The sequence below is a fragment of the Microcebus murinus genome, chromosome 16, assembly GCF_040939455.1.
Source record: "Microcebus murinus isolate Inina chromosome 16, M.murinus_Inina_mat1.0, whole genome shotgun sequence".
Taxonomy (NCBI): domain Eukaryota; kingdom Metazoa; phylum Chordata; class Mammalia; order Primates; family Cheirogaleidae; genus Microcebus; species Microcebus murinus.
Window position 1 is genome coordinate 57,519,192 of NC_134119.1, and position 20,512 is coordinate 57,539,703.

Genomic DNA, 20,512 nt, shown 5'->3' on the forward strand with positions numbered 1-20,512 from the left:
CAAAATGGGCTAAATATTTATTTTTAAATTGTATACCTGACGTTACACAATTTGGTTTTCAAACTGCGGGGACAGAAGCCATCCTGTGAGGAAGCGTCCTCTTTCCTCTCCCAGTTGTTGATTCTCACACAGCGAGTCTCACCTTGGGCCCCAGCTTTGGGCTGTTGGCTGCAGCTTTGGGGGATGAATATTTAGTATTTAAATGATTTCACTGACCTGAATTTATCTAACAGTCATGGAAGCCACGTGAGATGGTCAGGCTATGTATTGCTTTCACCATTTAATAGATGAGAAAACTAAGCTCAGGGAAAGTTACTGGGATGAATTCTTAATAGCTGGCAAGTGGTAGAAGTGGGATTAGAATTGCAGTGTCTGCTGCCTTGTCCCATGTTCTTTGAATTATTTCATAACACCCTTCCCTGTTTTATAATTCTTCTTTTATCATGGGTAAGAATCTGGAAATGACTGAGAGAAACGATGGCAAGGAGAGAAATGGGGTGTGAGGATCAGTGGTGGTGGGGTAGCGGCATGTGCTTGGCTGGGTGCTGGCTGCTGGGCGACTGACAGGCATGAAACCTGCATCTCGGGTACTGGCTCAGAGGACACCCTACAAATGGTTCTGCCGCTCATGACATGGTAAAAAAATAGCAGCAAGAAAATATATTTAGAGTCGCAGTTAGAAAAGATACTAGTTTGTTTTTCTAATTACACCGTTCAGTTTAATGATTTCCCTTTGAAAATTTGCATTCACCGGACATGGTTCTTAGGAGCCAGGGGATCTGGAGCCAGATGCCTGGGTTCAAATCCTGTTGCTACCATGTATTCACTGTGCAGCCTTGGGCATCTGACTTTACCTCTCTGTGCCTCAGACGCCTCATCTGTGAAATGAAGTAATAATGGGCCCTACCCCATAAGAGTACTTTAAGGACTAAGTGAATTAATACCCTAGGAAAATCTGATTCAATGTGTCTAAATCTATTTTAATGAAATTATATGTTTTAACTTTTCTAACCTTGATGATGATAGAAAAACCATATGTTTATTCTATACAAGGAGATGTTCTGGATATTTCACATGTCTAATTCCTGACTGTTGTCCAGAATTTTTTGAATTTGTCTTTGCAGCCTCTTGCAGTCATTGTATGCCCTGGATGGAAAAAGGCCCAGTTTATTTCTGAATTATTGGAAGACTACACCATGTCCTCCAGGCCTCTTCGTCCTGTGTTATTAACAATCGGACTCCACAAAGACGAAGCCAAAAATATGAAGCTTCCGAGGGGCTGTAAGCATCCTTTCCAAGGTGGTTGGTTTTTCCTACAGAAGACGGTGGACCCTGCCCAGGCAGGCCTGGGATCCCCAGGTGATGTGGCTGGGTGATGATGCCGCTGACGGTCACTAGTCCGGCCCTCACACATCAGTTACTGACGAGTATCGAGTATGGAGGTTTGATCTTGACCTGCGTCTGTTTCACTGAAAAGGCTTTGCAATTTCACTCGTTTATCAACCGTTTACTGAACACTTACTGTCGCCAGGCACGGGGCCCCCGGTGTTGACTAAAACCCCCGCTTTTCCTGAGCGCAAAGCCTGGTGCAGCCCCAGCGTTTGGTCAGGTCACACAAGGTGTCCTGGTAGGGGCCCTGCCTCGCTCACCTGCATGCAGAACAGCTCTCTGTTTCATTAGAAGGCACTTCTGGAGTCTTAGCAAACGAAATGTTAGGAAAACCTATGGAAAATCTAAAACGTTTGTTTTTTTTGTTTTAAAATGTAGGTGATGTGATCGTTACAACACCACACAGCCTCCTGAGACTGCTCACCTATCAAAGCTTGCTGTTTCTCAGACTCTGCCACCTGATTTTGGATGAGGCAGAGGTACTGTTCTTTGAAGCTAAGGAACAGGTAAGTATAGCATCTGCTCGGGTGTTGGCTACTCTTCAGAACGTGTGTGATTAAAGTCTTGCTCGCCTACAGAGTCAGGAGGTGTCTAGTTGGGAAATAAACTTGTTATTCTAAAAAAATTAATTTTCCCTTTAATTTCTGTAATTAAATAGAGAACATATTTCTCTGAAGTTTCTTTCCCAATGTTAAAGTTCTTTCTAAAGAGCGAAAATTCTTTCCCAGGGAGATTTTCTGAAACATTTAAATAAAATGATTCTGATTATGATAATTTTTATTAAAAAAAAATTTGAGAACTAGAGAAGAGAGCACTTGACAAAACCCACCATCCACAGTTGTTCTCTCAGAGGTGGTCGCTCTTACTGCCTTAGAGCATTTGCTCCCTTTTCTGAAAATCCCCGTGTGTGCAGATGCATGTCATTGGCCTTGCCCAGAGCGTGTCGTGTGCGCTGCCTTGTGACTCCACTGCGCAGTCGCAGCGAGGGCCGCGAGTGCTCCTGCCGCCTGCCCTGCCGCGCGGCTGCTGCTGGTCATGTGCTATTGATTGTGCGGCTGTAACATGATTTATTTTAAAACTCTTATTTTTTGGACATTGAACATAATTTGTGTATATGTGTGGCTAACGAGCATGCATCTTTTTTGCACCTGTTTCCCTTAAAGATAAATTCCTAAGAAGGGAATTAATGGATCAAAGACCATGCATGAGTTCTTGTAAGGCATGTGTTGGAAGCAATGTAATGTGACGACCAAGAGCATTCCCTTGGGACTGATGGTGGCCCCAGGTTCAAGTCCGAGCTTTGCTACTGACTGAGTGGGGCTGGTTCCTGTACTCCTCTAAAGTCTGAGGTCCATATTTACAAAATAATGTCCTGGTACACTGCATTGTACAGTTGCCTTTCTGGAAACATAGACCAATTTACAGTCCACTAGCAAGGAGCCTGCATGTCACGCTCCCTGCACCCCTGGCAGTGGTAGCTTCTGCCCACCTTTCTCCCGTAGTCTCATTGGTCAAAAGTGGGATCTCATTAGCTTAATTTGTGGTTCCTTGATTACTTGTCAAGTTGAACAATTCATAGTGATCATTTGTATCCATCCTTCTATGAGTTGTTTCTTCATTTCCTTTTCTTATTTTCTGTTGGTGGGATGATCTTTTTCTAATCAGCCCTTGTTAGTTGTGTTACACACATGTAACACGAGATATTTCTTGTGCTTTAATTTCGTTTATGGTGGCGTTTGTAGGATGTTAATTCACTTTGAACTTAACATTGTCTCCTTCTCAGTTTTTTCCTTTCCTTTTAGAGAATAAGAACAGAAAATATACAATCCCTTACAGTTTATGTTCTGTCACACTAATTCTCATTCTCTTTTGAAATACAAATAAGATTAATTGTACTAATTTTTTAGATGTTTGCTATATTAGATAACTTTAAAAAAAATATTGACGTTGAAGAAAGGGAATCTGCACCACGTCAGATTGTTGCAGTTGGAGTTCATTGGAGCAAACATATAGAGCATCTGGTCAAAGAGTTCATGAGTGACCCCTACATCGTGATCACAGCCATGGAAGAGGCTGCTCTCTACGGCAGCGTCCAGCAGGTACTGAAGGTGGGGAGGGGCTGATGAACACAGCAAGTAACTTTTATTTCATGGCTTACCATTAAACAGTTACAGCTTAAACAATTACACAAATCTGTAATTGTATATTTAAATTTATATTGATTTTCTATACATTGTTTTCTATCAAAATCATAATTTATCTATGAAAAGTGAAACTGGAGCACCTTAAACATTTTAAAAATCGCATTGTTTCTGTATTTCATTCCAGGTAGTTCACCTTTGCCTAGAATGTGAAAAAACCTCTACTTTACTCCAGACTCTTGATTTCATTCCAAGTCAGGCTCAAAAGACCTTGATCTTCACCTGCTCTGTAGGTGAAACAGAAACAGTGTCTAAGGTGAGCCTGTCCACATATAAAAATGTTCTCACTGTTTGTTTAAACCGTGGCTGAATCTGGAGTCACCAGAGATTACTAGAGTAGTTGAACATGTGACAGGGAAATACAGTTTTATGAGTTTAACATCAGTCAGAAGAGGATGTGGGGACTGCTCAGCAAGGCACGGGGGCAAGAGGCCTGGCGCTGGGGGACGGCCAGGCCCGTGGGACCAGCCTTTCCACGGGAGCCACGGCCCCCAGGGGAGCAGGTGGCCAGTTTTATCTAGGCAGAGCATTACAAGGATCCGATTCATAAAGAAATGCCAGTATCTTCTGTTCCCTCTGTTTATGAATATTGAGAAAATAACAATAAAAGACATTATCATGTGGTCAGCAAAGCCAAATAAATTGGCTAAAGATTTATTTAGATTAATCTAATTTTGTATACATTAATGCTAAAATGTAGAGGCGTATTGTAGAATACAAAATAAAAGAAACAATAGTACATCCACCTTTCCGCAGTAACGAGCTGGAAGGTATAGTTAAAAAGCCCTTGTCGACAATAGTACCGTATATCTGACATATATGTTTATGCACATATATGCATATTCAAGTATGTATGTGTCACAAAGGAAGGAAAATAGTTTTAGCAAAATGGTTCACTTGAGCAAGTTTTGAGATACAAACTGCAGAATTTTGGAAGTATATTTATTTTTTACAATCATCTCATTCTCAAGAATTAGCGGATCAGAGAGGTGATGCCCTCGCTGGTAATTTAGAGTGGTTGTTTGCATTGATAATTGTTAGTAGAGCAGTTGGCTTCGAGCTTATGTTCCTGACTGTGAACTGGCCTCTTTGGTTTCGTCTTTAGGTAGTAGAAAGCAATTCAATATTTTGCTTGAAAATGCATAAAGAAATGGTTTTTGACTTAAAAAATGTTTTAGACCAGTGGAAGAAGAAGTTAAGTTCTGGCTCTCACATTGTCTTAGGTGAGTATTTTAATTTCTACTTACATTTAGTGAAGGCTGAGCTACTAGGAAGAAATCGTGTCTTCAGTTCACTTATATATCTCATCTACAGATTTCTCGTTTCTCGATGCCACAGCCCTCTAGCCTGAGCAACAGAGCAAGACTCTGTCTCAAAAAAAAAAAAAAAAAAAAAAAAAAGAAAGAAATACATTTTTTAAGGCCATAACCACCATAGATAGTGATTCCTCTAAAGGATCTGGGCAAAGTAAACTGAAAGCCTTCTGGAAAAGATTCTCCATTCTAGATGCCATTAAAAACATTCATGATTCCCAGGAGAAGGTCAAAACATCAATAATTAATAGGAGTTCAGAACAATTCCACATTCCTTCACTAAATGTAAGTAGGAATTCCACTCCTTCTTCAGTGGAAGAAGACTTCAGTGGAAATTTACTGAAAATTTATTAGTCATATTAATTTTAAAATGAAAATTAAGTTCCACTAAGATTTTGGTGTGAAGGTGAATGTAGGTGCTTCCAGGCTTTCCGGTCAGTAGGTGTCAGTAGGTAGTCTAGAGCAGGGGTCCTCAAACTTTTTAAACAGGGGGCCAGTTCACTGTCCCTGAGACCGCTGGAGGGCCGTTTGAGAGTGCAGCGCACATTCCACACATGCGCACTGTGGGCCCGGGACGAGTCGGCTGCTAAGCAGGACAGGCGGCGGCGGAAAAACACCCGGGGGGCGGGGGGGAGGGGCGGATAAATGTCCTCAGTGGGCCGCATGTGGCCGCAGTTTGAGGACCCCTGGACAGTCTTCCTGGAGCTCTGGCTTGAGGACCACTGTCATGTATGTGCAGGAATACATACTCATGCCTACGTGAAACATGGTCATGAGTGATTGCTACATGGGATATTAGAAAAATAAAAGTCAGAATGTGTAAAATAAGTGAAAAATAAATGGTTAGTCTGGACTTATAATAGGAAGAAGCATTTTTCAAGGTTAAAAGGGAGACCACCTTTAGAATTTAAACACTGGGCAGTGGCATTTTTGGAAAAAAAATGAGAAGTTTCTTTGCATCTAAAATAAAATTCAGTATAGAAGCGCACTGTCACGTGGCTGTTGGAACTGCTCAGCAGAGCGAGTGCGGTGAACCCCAGCTCACGTGCGATTGCCGGAACGCTCTTTTCCAGCCCTGACCGACGACTGCGTGCCGCTCCTGGGCATCACCGACGCCACGTGTGTGATCCACTTCAGCTTCCCTTCCTCGCCGAAGATTTTTGGTGGACGCCTGTACTGCATGTCAGATCATTTTCTGAGTTTAACTGAACAGGTTTGATTAATTTGTCAGTATTCCACTGGCATTTTCTGCGTAGTGATAAATTCGGAGTCCATACCGTCTCCACATTTAGGACTAGTATGGGTGATCCACTTCCTTTATTCACTTCTGGTTTTAAGGGTTCTCCTGCAGAACAGGGAGATAAAAAGACCAAATCTGTCTTGTTGCTGACGGAGAGAAATGCAAGCCATGCGGTTGGCATCCTGCGCTACTTGGAGCGAGCAGATGCCAAAGTCCCAGCTGAGCTGTATGAGTTCACCGCGGGGGTTCTGGAAGCCAAAGAAGATAAGAAAGCCACAAGGCCTCTTTGTCCATATCTTAAGGCTTTTGGATTTTGCAAGTAAGCCAGTGCTCCTTTTTTTAAAAAGATAAGGTATAACGTGGTAAAGTGCCCAGATGATAAGTTTACAGCTTGATGAATTGCTCCATTCGGCTCTGAGAAAGCACTGCAGACATTCCACAGGAGCCCCCCACCTCCCCCCGCCCCGCCCCCACCCCACCCCACCCCACCCACACTCTTATCGACAGGCCTCTCCCGGAAGGGACCACCTTCTTGAAAGCTGCTGGGTTTTGAACTCCACGTAAATGGAATCATAGTATTACTCTTTTGTGTCTGGCTTCTTTCTCTCAACGTGGTGTCTGTGATGCTCATCTGTGTTGTGTGTATCTGTATTTTATTTATTTTATGACTCCAAATTCCACCGTGTGAATATATCAGTGTGTGTGTTTCCATTCTCCTGTGGACAGGCCTGTGGGTTGTTTCCCGTTTGGGGCTACTGTGTATGAAGCTGCTGTGAGCACTCTTGAGTATGTCTTTTTGTGGAGCTACGCACCCATTTCTCTTGGGCGTGTTCTCAGGAGTGGAATTGCTAGGTTGTAGGGTAGGCATATTTAGCTCTTCCAAAGTGGTTGACCATCTTATGATCCCGTTAGTCTGTATGAGGGAGTTTGAGTTGTTCTGTGCCATCACCAACACTTGGTGTGTGTTAGGGTGTAACCATTGTGGTTCTAATTCACATTTCCTTAATGGCTAATGATGTTCATATCTTTTCATTTGCTTGTGGGACATTTGGCCACCATTTTTTTGTGAAGTGTTCGTTCAGGTTTTGGCCTGTTTTTAAAATGGAGGTAAGGCCAGGCACAGTGGCTCACACCTGTAATTCCAGCACTTTGGGAGGCCAAGACTGGAGGATTGCATTAGGCCAGGAGTTTAAGACCAGCCTGGGCAACATAGCAAGACTCTGTCTCTACAAAAACTTTAAAAAAATTAGCTGGGTGGGCCTGGCACAGTGGCTAGTAATCCTAGCACTCTGGGAGGCTGAGGCAGGAGGATCACTTGAGCCCAGGAGTTTGAGGTTGAAGTGAGCCATGATCGTGCCCCTGCACTCCAGGCTGGATAACAAAGTGAGACCCTATCTTAGAAAAAGAAATGGGGGTGTTTATCTTTTTGTTATTCATTCGTGGGAGTGATTTATATATTCTAGGTATAAGTGCTTTGTCTATTATATGCATGGAGAATATCTTCTCCGTCTGTGGCTTACCTTTCACTCTTTCATTGGTTTTTTGATGAACAGACATTTTTAATTTTGATAAAGTATTTTATGGTTATTTACGTCTTTATATAAGAAATATTGGCCTATCTCAGGGTCATGACATTTTCCTGTGTTTTCTTTTAGAAGCTTTATAGTTTTAGCTTTCACATTTAGGCCTGTAGCCATACTGAATTAATGTATATGTTTAGTGTGAGACCCAGAGCAAGGTTTGCTTTGCCACGTGGGGACTCACTTGCCCCAGCATCGTGTCGTAGTCATCATACTGTCTGCCTGAATAGTGCCTTTGACGTGGGCCAGGTGATGGTGTGCGTAGTTCATTCCTGGACTCTGCCCTTTCCATTGCTCTGTTTGTCCTGGTACCACTTTTAGAATAGGCCTGTCACTTTCTTCCAAAGCCCTGCTGGAATCTTGATAGGGACTGCATTGGTTCTATAGATCAATTTGCAGAGCACGGTCCAGTGTGGTGGCACTTGCCTGTAGTCCCAGCTACGTGGGAGACTGAGGTGGGAGAATCAACTTGAGCTCAGGAGTTCAAAGCTAGCCTGGGCAACATAGCAAGACTCTATTTCTAGAAAGTGAAAAATAATTTTAAATTAAAAAAAAAAAAATTTGGAGAGCATGACTAGCTTGACAGTCACAAGGGTCCCTCCCCCCTCTGCTGCCCTAGACTTGGTGCCACTACTTGATACTTGAATGGCTGGGGCATAGGAGTCTAATACATATCTACTGGATTGAATTGAATTTTAAGGTAACTGTTGACGTGAACGTTTTTGAATTATAGTACATTAAACATGTTAGCATTTCTCTTTATGCCTTTAAATATAATATTGACTTTTAAAACTGCAACTGCAACTATTTCTCAGTTTGGAAATAGCATTATAGTTAAGGAATGGCTTCTGGTTTAGAGGTTAATTGGCCTTTACTGTGGATTATGGTGTTGTGTGTCTGATTCAGGCTTTTGATTTTGGAAGTATATTTTGTTCATTTACATAATACATTTAAGACTGTCAAGAGAAATAATGAAGTAACTCTAAGTTTATTTGTATTAAATTTTAGAACCCTATTCCACTTATATATTGTTAGTGTCGTCTGGAGTATTTAATATGGTTACTTAATTTTTAGGGTACTTGGAATAAAAGTTCTCTGATTTAAGTTGCAGATTAATTTTCTGATGAATGATTTAAAATCCATGTTAATGATTTTTTTTCTGGTTTTAAAATCTAGGGTCTTTTTTTTTTCCCCAGAGACACAAGAATCTGTCCTGACCGACACCATATTAATCCAGAAATGGACATGCCACGGAAATTATCCACTCAAACCCTACCAAGGTTTGGATACATTAAAGTAAGTTCTGTTAAAAATCCTTTTGTCCAATGATTCGTGGTCATTTTAATCAACATGTTTTGTTATTTTTAAGCAGCAGCATGTTAGTAGAATATAATTATGACTCCAGCGGTCGATATTAACGTACCGCCACTAATCTGACAGTAGGTGTCTTGTAAGGTGCCTTATTTCAGGGCCCAGTTTATTTACAAAACCAAGATCAAACTGGGTAAATGGATGGACAGTGTAGGGATTTTCTTCAGTTACTTTTTTTAGAGAAAGTTGTTTCCATTTGGGGGCTGTTAAAAATACTGCCATGATTATGGCCGGGCGCGGTGGCTCACGCCTGTAATCCTAGCTCTCTGGGAGGCCGAGGCGGGCGGATTGCTCAAGGTCAGGAGTTCAGAACCAGCCTAAGCAACAGCGAGACCCCGTCTCTACTATAAATAGAAAGAAATTAATTGGCCAACTGATATATATATATAAAAAAAAAATTAGTCGGGCATGGTGGCGCATGCCTGTAGTCCCAGCTACTCGGGAGGCTGAGGCAGAAGGATCGCTCGAGCCCAGGAGTTTGAGGTTGCTGTGAGCTAGGCTGACGCCACGGCACTCACTCTAGCCTGGGCAACAAAGCGAGACTCTGGCTCAAAAAAAAAAAAAAAAAAAAAAAAAACAAATACTGCCATGATTATATGACACTTCTTCAGACGTCCATGATCATTCCTTCGAGGAGAATTCTAAGATGCCGGTGGAATTGCCGAGTTAAGAGTTTGTTATTTACTTTCAAATCCTTTTTATTAATGTCTTCATTTCTTTCTGAGTTTAAAATTTTTCTCCTTTTCACCTCTTTCCCTTAAGGCACATTCTGTGGTGTTAGTTTCCGAGGCCTGCTGCAGCAGTTACCACGGTTGGTGACTGAGAAACTTAACACACATTTGTCCTCTTGCTGTTCTGGGGGCCAGAGTGGGAAATCGGCGTCAGCAGGCCGTGCCCCCTGCCAGCTCTAGAGCACGGTCCGGTCCCGGCCTCTCCCAGCTGGCGTGGGCCTCAGTCTGAGCCCTGCCTGCGTCTTCACAGCACTTTCTCCTCCTCTTTGTCCCTCGTGAAGGACACTTGCTGCAGGTCAGAGGCCCCGCAGAATTACATCTGCAAAGAGCCTTCCTGCACATCAGCTCATACTCACAGTGATCTTGTCTTTTGTGGAAATTATCATTCAACCCACTACAGTTTTCATCATTGAAATAATTTTTTTCTTTAATTCCTAATTCTTTCCCAAGTTTTGTCACCTCATTTGTAAGTTTTTCTAGTTTTGATTTATGTTATTCTATGCATGCATCATTTTCTTCATTAAGCAAAAAGCCACTTGTTTTGAAATTGAAGGTTACAGTTTTGAGCTGTTCTGTGTCTACATCTTGCTACTGGCTTTCATGTCTATAGGGACTGTTCCTCTGCTCTTTATCCTCTTATTCTATCTTAGTTTATATGTTATATATCTTATTGTTTATTTTGTTATTTTATTATGATTAATAGAGGATTTTACCTTGATACTTTTGCTATTGCTTATTTTTAGATAAAATTTTTTTCCTTAAATTTTAGAAGGAAATTTGGCTCAGGGTAACTTCTCTGATTTCATGGAGTTCCTATTTCTGTTGTTTATGTGTTGTGGCAAAAATAATACGTAATGAGTACAGTGAATACTAGCTGGGTGATGGGCGCACTTTTAACCCTGACCTGAGCATTGCAAAAGTGATCCACGTAACCAAAACATCTGTACCCCATAACACTTTTAAATAAAGAAAATAGGGTGACATAGTGTCAGACATCTGGGCTCTGTTGCCCTCCCCACTCACCTGGCTCTCTCTTCCTTCATCCCTCTTGCCCCTGGTGGGGCAATTTGGAGGTCTCATCGGGCTCTAGCCTTCCCCCACTGCTGGAGCTGGGGACGCCTTCCAGTTCAGCTGCTCTGGTCGCATCGGCCGGTGTGTTCTCAGTGACGAGCCGTTGCCTCTGGGGGCCTCTGTCGTGGGTCTGTCAGATGCTCTCTGCTTCCCTCTGCCTCTTCCTGCACAGGCAGAGACATGGGTTCCATGCAGCTCTTGTCACCTGGTCCTCGCCCTGTCTCCTAGGTGACTGCTTGGTGATCCTGGCATCTGCTCAGGGCAGGCGGGGCTCCCTGCTCCACGCAGATCATTTCTGCTCCCTGCACACTGCCAGTCCCATCGTGCACAGATAGCCCTGCGTGCCGGCCTGCGAAGGGTTGTCTTCCTGACCACACACGAGCTGTGGCGTATCTGTCTGCTCCCGGTTGCTCAGGGTCATTGTAGGACATGCTTTCATCTCCGCCTCCCTAGTGGCTGGTGGGATACAGTAGGACTTGCTTTCATCTCCGCCTCCCTGGTGGCTGGTGGGATACAGTAGGCTCTTAGGAAAATGCTTCTTGTTACATGAAAAAAGATCAGATGAAGCTAAGGAGACAGCAGTGCTATTTTAAGAAGAATTTTTATAAATAAAAGTATAGATTTTTATAAAAGTAAAGAAAGGAACACTTATCCCTAATAATGAAGTTTTAAAATAATGAAATTTGCCAAAAAATTGTCCATTAGATTTAAAGTAAAACGATAATTATTTGTGAATATGGTAAGGTATTTGTTTTGCTTTGGTTTTTGGCCAGTTTTCTAGTTTATTTTTAAATTCCTGGTTGTACACTTCAGGTCCTTAAGTAAGGTGCTGATTTCTGCGGGTGCAGGGAGTGTGCATATCTTTGGCTTAGACTGTTTGTCTTCTGGATATGTTTACTATCTATGTTTCAGGTAATACCTTTTTATATTTCGAATGCAACAAATTACTTTGGTCGTATAATTGATAAACATGTGGATCTTTATGCAACTCTTAGTGCTGAAATGAGTGAATATTTTAAGGATTCCAGTAATGAAACGACTGTCGAGAAAGTGGAGAAATTTGGATTGTATGGATTAGCAGAAAAATCACTTTTTCACAGGTAAATATCTGTTTCATTCATCTGTAAAGTTGAGAAGCATTAGGTAACTTGAAATGGTTTTGAATTCCTATTTTCACCTTTGTGCACTTGCCTGAATAGATGCACGTGAGCCTGGCTGCCTCCCAGGAGGCTGGGGGTCTTCCCTGTGCCTGGCGCAGTTCCGCACATGAGGCTGCACCCCAGGCTCCTGAGCAGTACAGTGACGCTGTCACTGCAGACTCGTATTGCGCTGTCACTGTGTGTGACACATACAGACATCTTTAACTCACTTAATTCTTGCCAGGTTCCTATAAAATGGGCATCATCCCCATTTTATAGATAAACAACTGAGCCTTAGTGGTGGTATGTGAGTTGTCCAAGGTCAGCTCAGTAAGTGGCACAGTGTTCCAGCCCTGTCAGTGTGACTCACGTGCGTGTTCACTCCCACTTCCCTTGGGTCCACCTGGTGCTGCTTGCTGATAGCCTTGATTCAGAAACTTTGAACTTTAATTTGCTAGGTTAATTTTTATTATGTTGTCAGAGAAAGAGATTTATTAGTGTATAAATCTGTTATATTATATACTTAGTATTCAAAAATACTATGTGTTTTTATACCTATGTATACTTTAATCCACCAGTAAGTGCTTTTGAAGACTTTGAGTTTTTATTTCTATGGAGTAAAACCACGCAGTTAAATCTCTTCATGTGTTTTCCATTTAATGGCAAATTGAGGCAGAGATTATCCCTCTCTGGAATCCCTGTGTTAAAGTGATGCCGCTGTTGTTCACCAGGGTGCAGGTGCTAGAGGTGAACCAGAAGGAAGACACCTGGGCCCCGGACAACGCCCTCGTAAAGTTCATAGACGAAGGCAGGACTGGACTCGTCGCGAGAGACCAACTGTTGCATCTCCCAGAAAGTTTCCACGCTCTCCCCCCGCAGGCTGTGGAGTTCATTGTTTGTAGGGTGAAACCTGCTGACAATGAGATCGAATGGAATCCAAAGGTGAGTTGTTTGGGCTCTTTATGTTTTGTTGATTTTTTAGAATATATTTAGCCCAGAATGTTCACAGAATGGAGGTTTTGTCTGAGCTTAGAGTATGGAGTTTGGGCAAAGTGCTTCGTGTTCCTGGCAGCTGCATTGCCTAGACCCTTGCTGGGGCGGGAGTGTACCGCTTGCCTCCTGCATAGGACCCTGCTGTGAGCCCTGCGAGAGGTGCCGGGTGTCAATGACCCTGTTGCCATCACTGTCCTAGTGCCTGCAGTCTTAGACTTGGTGTAAAATAGGGATTATGATGAAGTAACTTGCCTGTCAGCTTGAGAAGAAGAAACCATGTAGGCACCTACAAAAACAGATCCCCCAGTCACGGGGGAGCACAGGTGCTGGCTGCTCTCAGGAGAGGCTGGGGGATTCCACCGGGGTTGGACAGAGAAGAAGAGATGGGGCCAGAAAAGCCCTCAAAGGAAGGGACATTTCCTCTGGGCTTTGTGGGATAACTAGGGTGTCACCAACAGGAATGCATAAGGCAACTGAAAGCAAAGAAGACTACCTGTGCCAAGGCGTGGGGCACAGAGGAGTGGTCTCTGTGGGCTCACGGGGCTGTGCAAGGTGGGGTGGAAAGGCCCAGCCCCTGCCGGCCAGGCAGAGGCCTGTCACACAGTCCTCCTCCCTGGAGCCTGAGCTGTGTTCATTGTGACACTCCTGGCTCCCCAGGAGAAACTTAGATTGTGCTTATGATAAATAGGATATGAACTACGCCATTGCATTTGGCAAAGTTAAGAACAATTGGGGTTATAAACAAGCTTGTGCAAACTAGATTCAAACATAACATTTTAAAAAATAAAATTAAAAAAATAAGGTTAAACATTATCCAGGAAATAAACAAGTGAATGTTTCCATGATACAATATAAATATGCAACCTTATTGTTATGAGTTGGTAAAAATGGCATTTATCAAATAACAGTTGTTTTCCTTTTTTGTAGTAAGTATTTACTGAGTGTTCACTGTGTGCTGGGGCCTTGCTGGGTTCTGGGGATGTTGCCACCAGCAAGAAATTTATGGTCCTTGTCCTCAAGAAGCACTTGGTCTATAAAGATTATCAACCACAAGTGTTTCTTCAGGGGGAAAGTTCTCTTGCATGTATTTTTCCAGATTCACTTGCACAGTTCAAGGAGAGGGGGTGGAAACAATGTCATGGTAAGCTGTTCCCGGCAGACTGCAACGCTTAGATCCTTGCTGGGGGGGAGTGTACTGCCTGCCTCCTGCGTAGGACCCAGCTGTGAGCCCAGTGTCGGTTTCCTGCCAGTTTCCTCCTGCTCTGCTTCACTCTTGTCACACGTGCAGGGAAGATTGCTCAGACGGTCTTATCTGTTGCCCTGCTTGAGAGGGAAACAACCAGCAAAGAGGACACCAAAGACCAGAGCTTCTCCATTCCAGCGTCACTGGTTGCAGAGCTGCTCTGTCATGGTGTCGTCCTCTGGAACAGCGGGAAACTTTCGCTTCACCCTTGTTGAGCTTTCAGAGAAATAAGCATCCCTGGTTTGAAGACAGATTGACAGTTGGCAGGGGAGAGGGGTACACATGTCCACAGTGGGAAGCGCGCAGTGTCCAGAAGCACGAAATCCCCTCCCCCCCTTCTTGGGACTCACTAGGGAGAGGCCTCGGGCGAGTTCTGGCACCTTTGTGCATCTGTTCCTGTTAAACTCCACTGTTGGCCTCATCGATGAGAGGGGGGTGATCACGTCTGTAACCTCATAGGGTTGCTGGGAGGCTCAAATGAAATGCATGGAATATTTTGCAAACTATACAACATATACTGAATAAGCCTCAGATAAAAAAACTTAAGTGCTTTCTTTTTTCCAGGTTACTAGGTACATTCATCATAAAATTGTTGGAAAATTGCATGATGCAAAAGTGGTACTGGCTTTGGGAAATACCGTTTGGATTGATCCAATGGTAAGTGTGCAGTTTTCTGAAAAACAAATCTCTGTTTGAATGCTCCCCTAAAATTATTCAAATTATTCTAACCTGTTAGTTGAATAACTGCTTCACAGAAATAGAGACTTATTTGGGACTCTCTTTTAGGGAGAGGTGCTTTTCATGTTATTTGAGTCATGAATTCGGTTGTGGGTTTAGTTTTGTCTAGGGGAGTGTTTTACGCATACACACGTTTGTGTACGTGATGCGCCTGCACTCACACACACAGCCGAACAAAAGTTCATGAGACTCTTCTTACTACATGTGACATTCTCTAAGATTTAAGTTCCATTTCTCTTGTTCAAGCATTGATTGTGAGCCATGAAATTGCCATCACAATCCACTGTCCACACCATTTGAGAGGCCCCAGATCAGTGACAGCTGTGGCAGCCCCTGTCTTTTCTAGTTTGTCAGTGATCCTGAAGACCTGAGACTGGGTCCGTGCTGCTGAGGATTCCAGTCCTAGGGCATTCAGAAACAGGTCCTGTCACGCTCAGTTTCCACTGTGCAGGCACCAGCCCTCTCTGCTTCCGCTCCAGGAACTCTACTGTTCAATTCAAAGTTCTGCTGTGTTAGACTTAAATCTTAATTATGATTATTTATAAGGCTTAAAGGAATTCAGTTTATAAAAACTATTTTGCTGAGCATTGTTTTTAAGGTGTTAAGAGTTTTTGTATAAGATTTAAGAGGAGAAAATCATTTTTAGAAGAGAAAAAAATAGATGACCAGTACAGGTAAATGAAGAGGTTTAGAGGTCTTAGTTGATGTTGTGATAGTATTGTAGTCGTTCTTTATTGGAGAAAAAATGGAAACTATTAAGCAGGGATCTTTAAAACTCTAAGAGAATGAAGCAAAAAAGAAAACCTGCTGGGCAAATGCGTTTCCACAGCTGCAAAGTGTATTACAGTGTCCACCACGCGCTGGGGGGGAAACAGAACCCCCCCACACACACTGCCCTTCCCCACCCGGCCTGCCGCGTCCCAGTGTGAGTGGAGAAAGGCTCTGCACGTTCCCAGCCGGGGACACGTTCCCAGGGTTCCTTTAGGAAAGGGCCCAGCCAGTGCCAGCCTTGCCCACGCTCCCCACCAGTCCTGTGTCCACACACCCATCAGCAGGAATCTGACTGTTGCAGATTTTCATGTTTTGCTTAATTTTGCATAAATTGAAATGGATGGGAATGTTTCAGTTGCATAGAAGACAGTGGAGGAAACGGTCCGGAGCACAGAATGCAGGGTCTTGGCAGGGGGACTCTGAGCCTGGGATTCTCCTTGTTAATAGCGATAAAAGTCGTTGAGTAAGAATCAGAAAAGTATAAGAATTTTGTGTCTGGTTACAGCATTATGCGTTGGTCTTGACTAGGGGTTTTATCCCAGGATTCCATCTTGGCCCCACCCACACCTGATCATATTTCTGGAGCATAGGGCTGGGCTTTGGAAAATTCTGACGCGGCCTCAGCTATGAAATGGCCCAGGTGCTACTGTGGAAGCCCTTGCACATGGCCACTGTTGCAAATGTTGCAGAGAGACCGAGAGGTCGTGTGAGAGTATCTGTGATTCCTGCAAATGCTGCATTTTCTTTGATTCAAGGTGCATATTACAAACCTTTCAAACTTGAAAACCTCTGTCATTGACTATAATGTTCGAGCTGAAATTTTGTCAATGGGAATGGGCATTGATAATTCAGAACATACAGAACAACTGAAAAAATTATACGAAGGAGCTAAAATGCCAGCTTTTGAAGAGAACCCAAGCCACACTCCGTAAGTGGATTTCCCTTTCCCCTTTAGAGGAGCTGATTGTGGGAACAGGAGTACAAGTGTTAAGCACGCTTTTTATGAAAGTAGAGTAGTTTACTGAGTCTCCATGTCACTCGGCTTTAATCATCACCAAGATTTTGGGACCCTTCTTTTATTCATACCCTGGCCCACGCTCTTGTTTTAGAGGAATATAATGATAAATGAATGAATAATGATAAATAATGATAAATGATGAATATAATGATAAAACAAACCTCAAATATATGATGTCACCTGTATCTCTTACACAAAGGGTTTTGTTAACTTTTTATTGACAAATAGTGCACACGGAGATGTGCGCACATCGGAAGTGCCATCTGGGGTGTGTGTGCCAAGGCTTCATCTGTGGCCCTCAGAAGTCCCCTGGAGACACACGCACGCCCTGCTCACAGGCGTGCGTGTCGCTGCGTGTGTCTGTACAGGCTCACCCATTGGGCTGGGTGGGGGAGCAGGGGTGAGTGAGGGTGTTCACCGTACACACCTTGCTACTTATTTTAAAATATGAAACCACACAGATGGTTACTTGTTCAAGGAACCAAAAGAATAACAGTTTAAAATTTTTAAAAGAATGAGGCAGCCTTCTATGCACTGATATGAAGTCATCTCTACTTATTAAATTTAAGAGAATGAAGGAATTTGAGAGGTTTCTATGTTTTTAAATGTGTGTGTGTGTGTGTGTTTTAGATAGAAACATAGATGGCAATATTTTCTTTTTTATGCAAAGAATTCTTTGCACCATCCCAGACCCAAACTGGGAAGAAGGATGGTCTCCAGGAAGATGACCCGGGAGACTGAGGCGGGAAGGAGGGAAAACTGGCCTTTCCCTTTCTGCCCTTTTATCCCATTTCACGTGGATAGCAGTGTGAGCTGTTACTGTCACAGCTCAGTGAATCTCGGAAGGACAGTTATTTTGGTGAATGAGTTAGTGCCTGTCTTTGGTAATGATCACCAGTCGTGTGCTTGATGCCTGGGGCACAGCAGTGAGCAGAGCTGGCCGGCCTTGCTCCGGGGGTCATCGGGTCGTCAGGAGTCTGACTCAAGGGTGACAGGCCCTTCACAGTCACTTGTTGCCCCCCCCCTCCTCCACGGGAAGTTCCTGTGGAGAGCCACGTGTGCCCGAGTTAACCTCCACCCTCCTGTCCAGGACACCGCCTCCAGCAGAAGACGTGGCTGGGCTGCAGGGCGCAGAGCAAGGGGACGAGCGTGCGGGGAGAGGGGCCGACCCCGAGACCAACTCAGAGAACCAAAAGCCCGGTTGGTACTTGTTATTTAAAAGGTGTTAACTTCAGTCATTCATGTTTGGGTATTTTTTAATGTTTAGACTTCCCACTTTTTTTTTTTTTTTTTTTTTTTGAGACAGAGTCTCGCTTGTTGCTAGACTTCCCACTTTTGATGAAATATAGAGAAAGTGACATAAACTAATATTATCTAACTCTTCCTATTTTTGACAGTTCAGCTTCCAGTGTTTGTTTTCTGCACCTGTTTTCCTTCCTTTCTTTTGAGGTATGCTGTGTATTCAGTGAGGTGCGCTGGCGTTAGGTGAACAACACGTCAGAGTTTGTGTGTGTGTGTGTGTGTGTGTGTGTGTGTGTGTGTGTGTGTGTGTGAGCGAGCCACGCCCACATCAAGCTGTTGAGCGTTTCCAGAACCCAGCCGTCTCCTGTCTGACCCCTCCCCAGTGACCACTGTTCTGATCTGTCACCAGCAGTTTTGCTGAATCAGGAAGTATATAGTATACACTCTGTGGCTTCTTTCAATGTAATTTTTTTTATTGGCAAGCTGCATTCTATAATATTAATATACCATAATTTTTTTTCTTTTTGCCTACTGGTGGTTTTCTGTTTTGGGCTATTGTGATTCGAGGTGCTGTGAACATTCTTGTTCAAGTTTTTGGATGGAAGCTTCAAATGTTTTAGGTTGAGAAGTTTAAATTGCATTGTTTTAGAAGATGTCATGTTTGGCATATTGGCTGCTGTTCTTGAAGTCATCTTTAGTGGGGTCCTGACAGGCTAAGGCAGCACCAAAGAAGCCTGAGCGTTTGTACCCTGTGGTCAGCAATTGTAATGTGGTTCCTCTTCAAAAGAGTAACTTTACTTTTCTGATAATTTAATTTTAATATTTGTCAAATTCTCTTTTATTTAAAAATATTATGTTTTACCAAATGATGTTCATTTTAATTTTTTCTAATTCTTCTTTGCAACTGGGTACTTGGTTTACTATGAGATTCATACTCTTATGCAAGTGATTCCTCATCTAAAAGTTGCGTAAGGGCCAGGTGCGATGGCTCATCCTGTAATCCCAGCATTATTGGAGGCCAAGGTGGGAGGATTGCTTGAGGCCAGGAGTTGGAGACCAGCCTGGCTGGGCAACATAGCAAGACTCTGTCTCTATAAAAAAATTTACAAATTAGCTGGGCATGGTGGCATGTGCTTGTACTCTCAGCTACTAAGGAGGCTGAGGCAGGAGGATTGCTTGAGCCCAGGAGTTTGAGGTTACAGTGAGCTGTGATGACACCACTGCATGCCTGCCTGGGCAACAGAGTGAGACCCTGTCTCCTAAAAAAAATAAAAGTTACATAAGGTGCAAAAAAGTATATGTATATATGTATATCATGGAGTTACATATAAATAACCTGTAGGAAAATATGACTTTGATTTGTACAGAAACTTTATCTGAGAACACTGAAGATGCTTCCATTAGTGACACTACCCAGCCACATCCGAAAAGGTACGTCCACCCACTGCTGGGGAGTCTCCTTCGTCTAACCAGTGAATGAGTATTGACGAGCATGCAGATCTCTGTCTTCCTTCTAGCTTCCACCCACAAATCAAGTGGTTCCAAAAAGATGATGCCGTCATCTTAAAGATAAGACTAAGGAATGTAAAAGATTACAAATGTAAATATTTTAGAGATAGAGTTGTCTTCAGGTAGGTTTATATATATCTTATAAAGTAAAATAGAAGTAATTTCTATTTTAAATAAATAGATTAAAAGGCTGACTTTATTTCTTTTTATAAACCCTAGTGCCTGGGTGGGAGACAAATTTTACTCAGCTGATATGGAGCTACAGGCTAACATAATAAAAGATGACTGCAAATGTGTAATTAAACACGATGAACCTATCATTACTCTGGCAAAAGAGCGAAGAGAACCTTGGTGCCGCTTACTCAAGCAGAGGGTGAGTTGGAAAGAACTGCGGCTGGCTGGTCTTAACACCCTGGGTGTGTCGTAGTCACTCACTCAGTGTAACTGTTCTGTTGAACAGAACCCTAATGTGACTTTTGATTTTGATCACTGGGAAGACTGTGAAGAGGACAGCCACTTCTCCAAGGGTAAGGTTCGGAGCACCTCTCCCTGGAGGGGTGGTAAGTCCGGGTGGTAGGTCATGGGGGGGGCTGTAATCACCCTTGGGCTGACCCTCACGGGGACTCTGCCTCTGTAGGATGGGCCGTTAATGTAGAGCCCTTTTGAAATTAGTTTTCTTTGTGTGGTTGGTCTTGGTGCTAAATGTTCTGGTTTGAGTACTTATCAGTGCTTGGTTATAAACACACCTCGTTATAACACTTTTACAGATATTCTTCATGGGAGAATAATTTATTGATAAGCAGGCAGATTTGACCTGCCCATGTCCTGCCTGAAATAACGAAAATAAGTTGCAAGATAGATAGAGCTGGAACCCAGGGATTTTTTTCTGCATTGACCAAAGTAATGGGGGGAAAAAAGATTTGCTAATTAGTCCACACTTGACATACTTTTTTAATAATATCT

General features: G+C 43.1%; 1 protein-coding gene across 1 annotated transcript in view; it reads left to right on the forward strand.

Moving 5' to 3' along the window:
• TDRD12 (tudor domain containing 12) overlaps window positions 1–20,512 on the forward strand; it is a 58,865-nt gene that overhangs the window by 35,985 nt on the left and 2,368 nt on the right. The window contains exons 15-31 of the mRNA XM_020283324.2: window positions 1,125–1,281; window positions 1,768–1,895; window positions 3,297–3,488; window positions 3,718–3,846; window positions 4,696–4,813; window positions 5,977–6,116; window positions 6,242–6,462; window positions 8,920–9,019; window positions 11,809–11,996; window positions 12,767–12,977; window positions 14,836–14,928; window positions 16,536–16,708; window positions 17,889–17,998; window positions 19,408–19,471; window positions 19,558–19,671; window positions 19,769–19,922; window positions 20,010–20,076. Of these exons, the coding sequence (XP_020138913.2) occupies window positions 1,125–1,281; window positions 1,768–1,895; window positions 3,297–3,488; window positions 3,718–3,846; window positions 4,696–4,813; window positions 5,977–6,116; window positions 6,242–6,462; window positions 8,920–9,019; window positions 11,809–11,996; window positions 12,767–12,977; window positions 14,836–14,928; window positions 16,536–16,708; window positions 17,889–17,998; window positions 19,408–19,471; window positions 19,558–19,671; window positions 19,769–19,922; window positions 20,010–20,076 (2,359 nt within the window). The remainder of the gene's footprint in view (window positions 1–1,124; window positions 1,282–1,767; window positions 1,896–3,296; window positions 3,489–3,717; window positions 3,847–4,695; window positions 4,814–5,976; window positions 6,117–6,241; window positions 6,463–8,919; window positions 9,020–11,808; window positions 11,997–12,766; window positions 12,978–14,835; window positions 14,929–16,535; window positions 16,709–17,888; window positions 17,999–19,407; window positions 19,472–19,557; window positions 19,672–19,768; window positions 19,923–20,009; window positions 20,077–20,512) is intronic.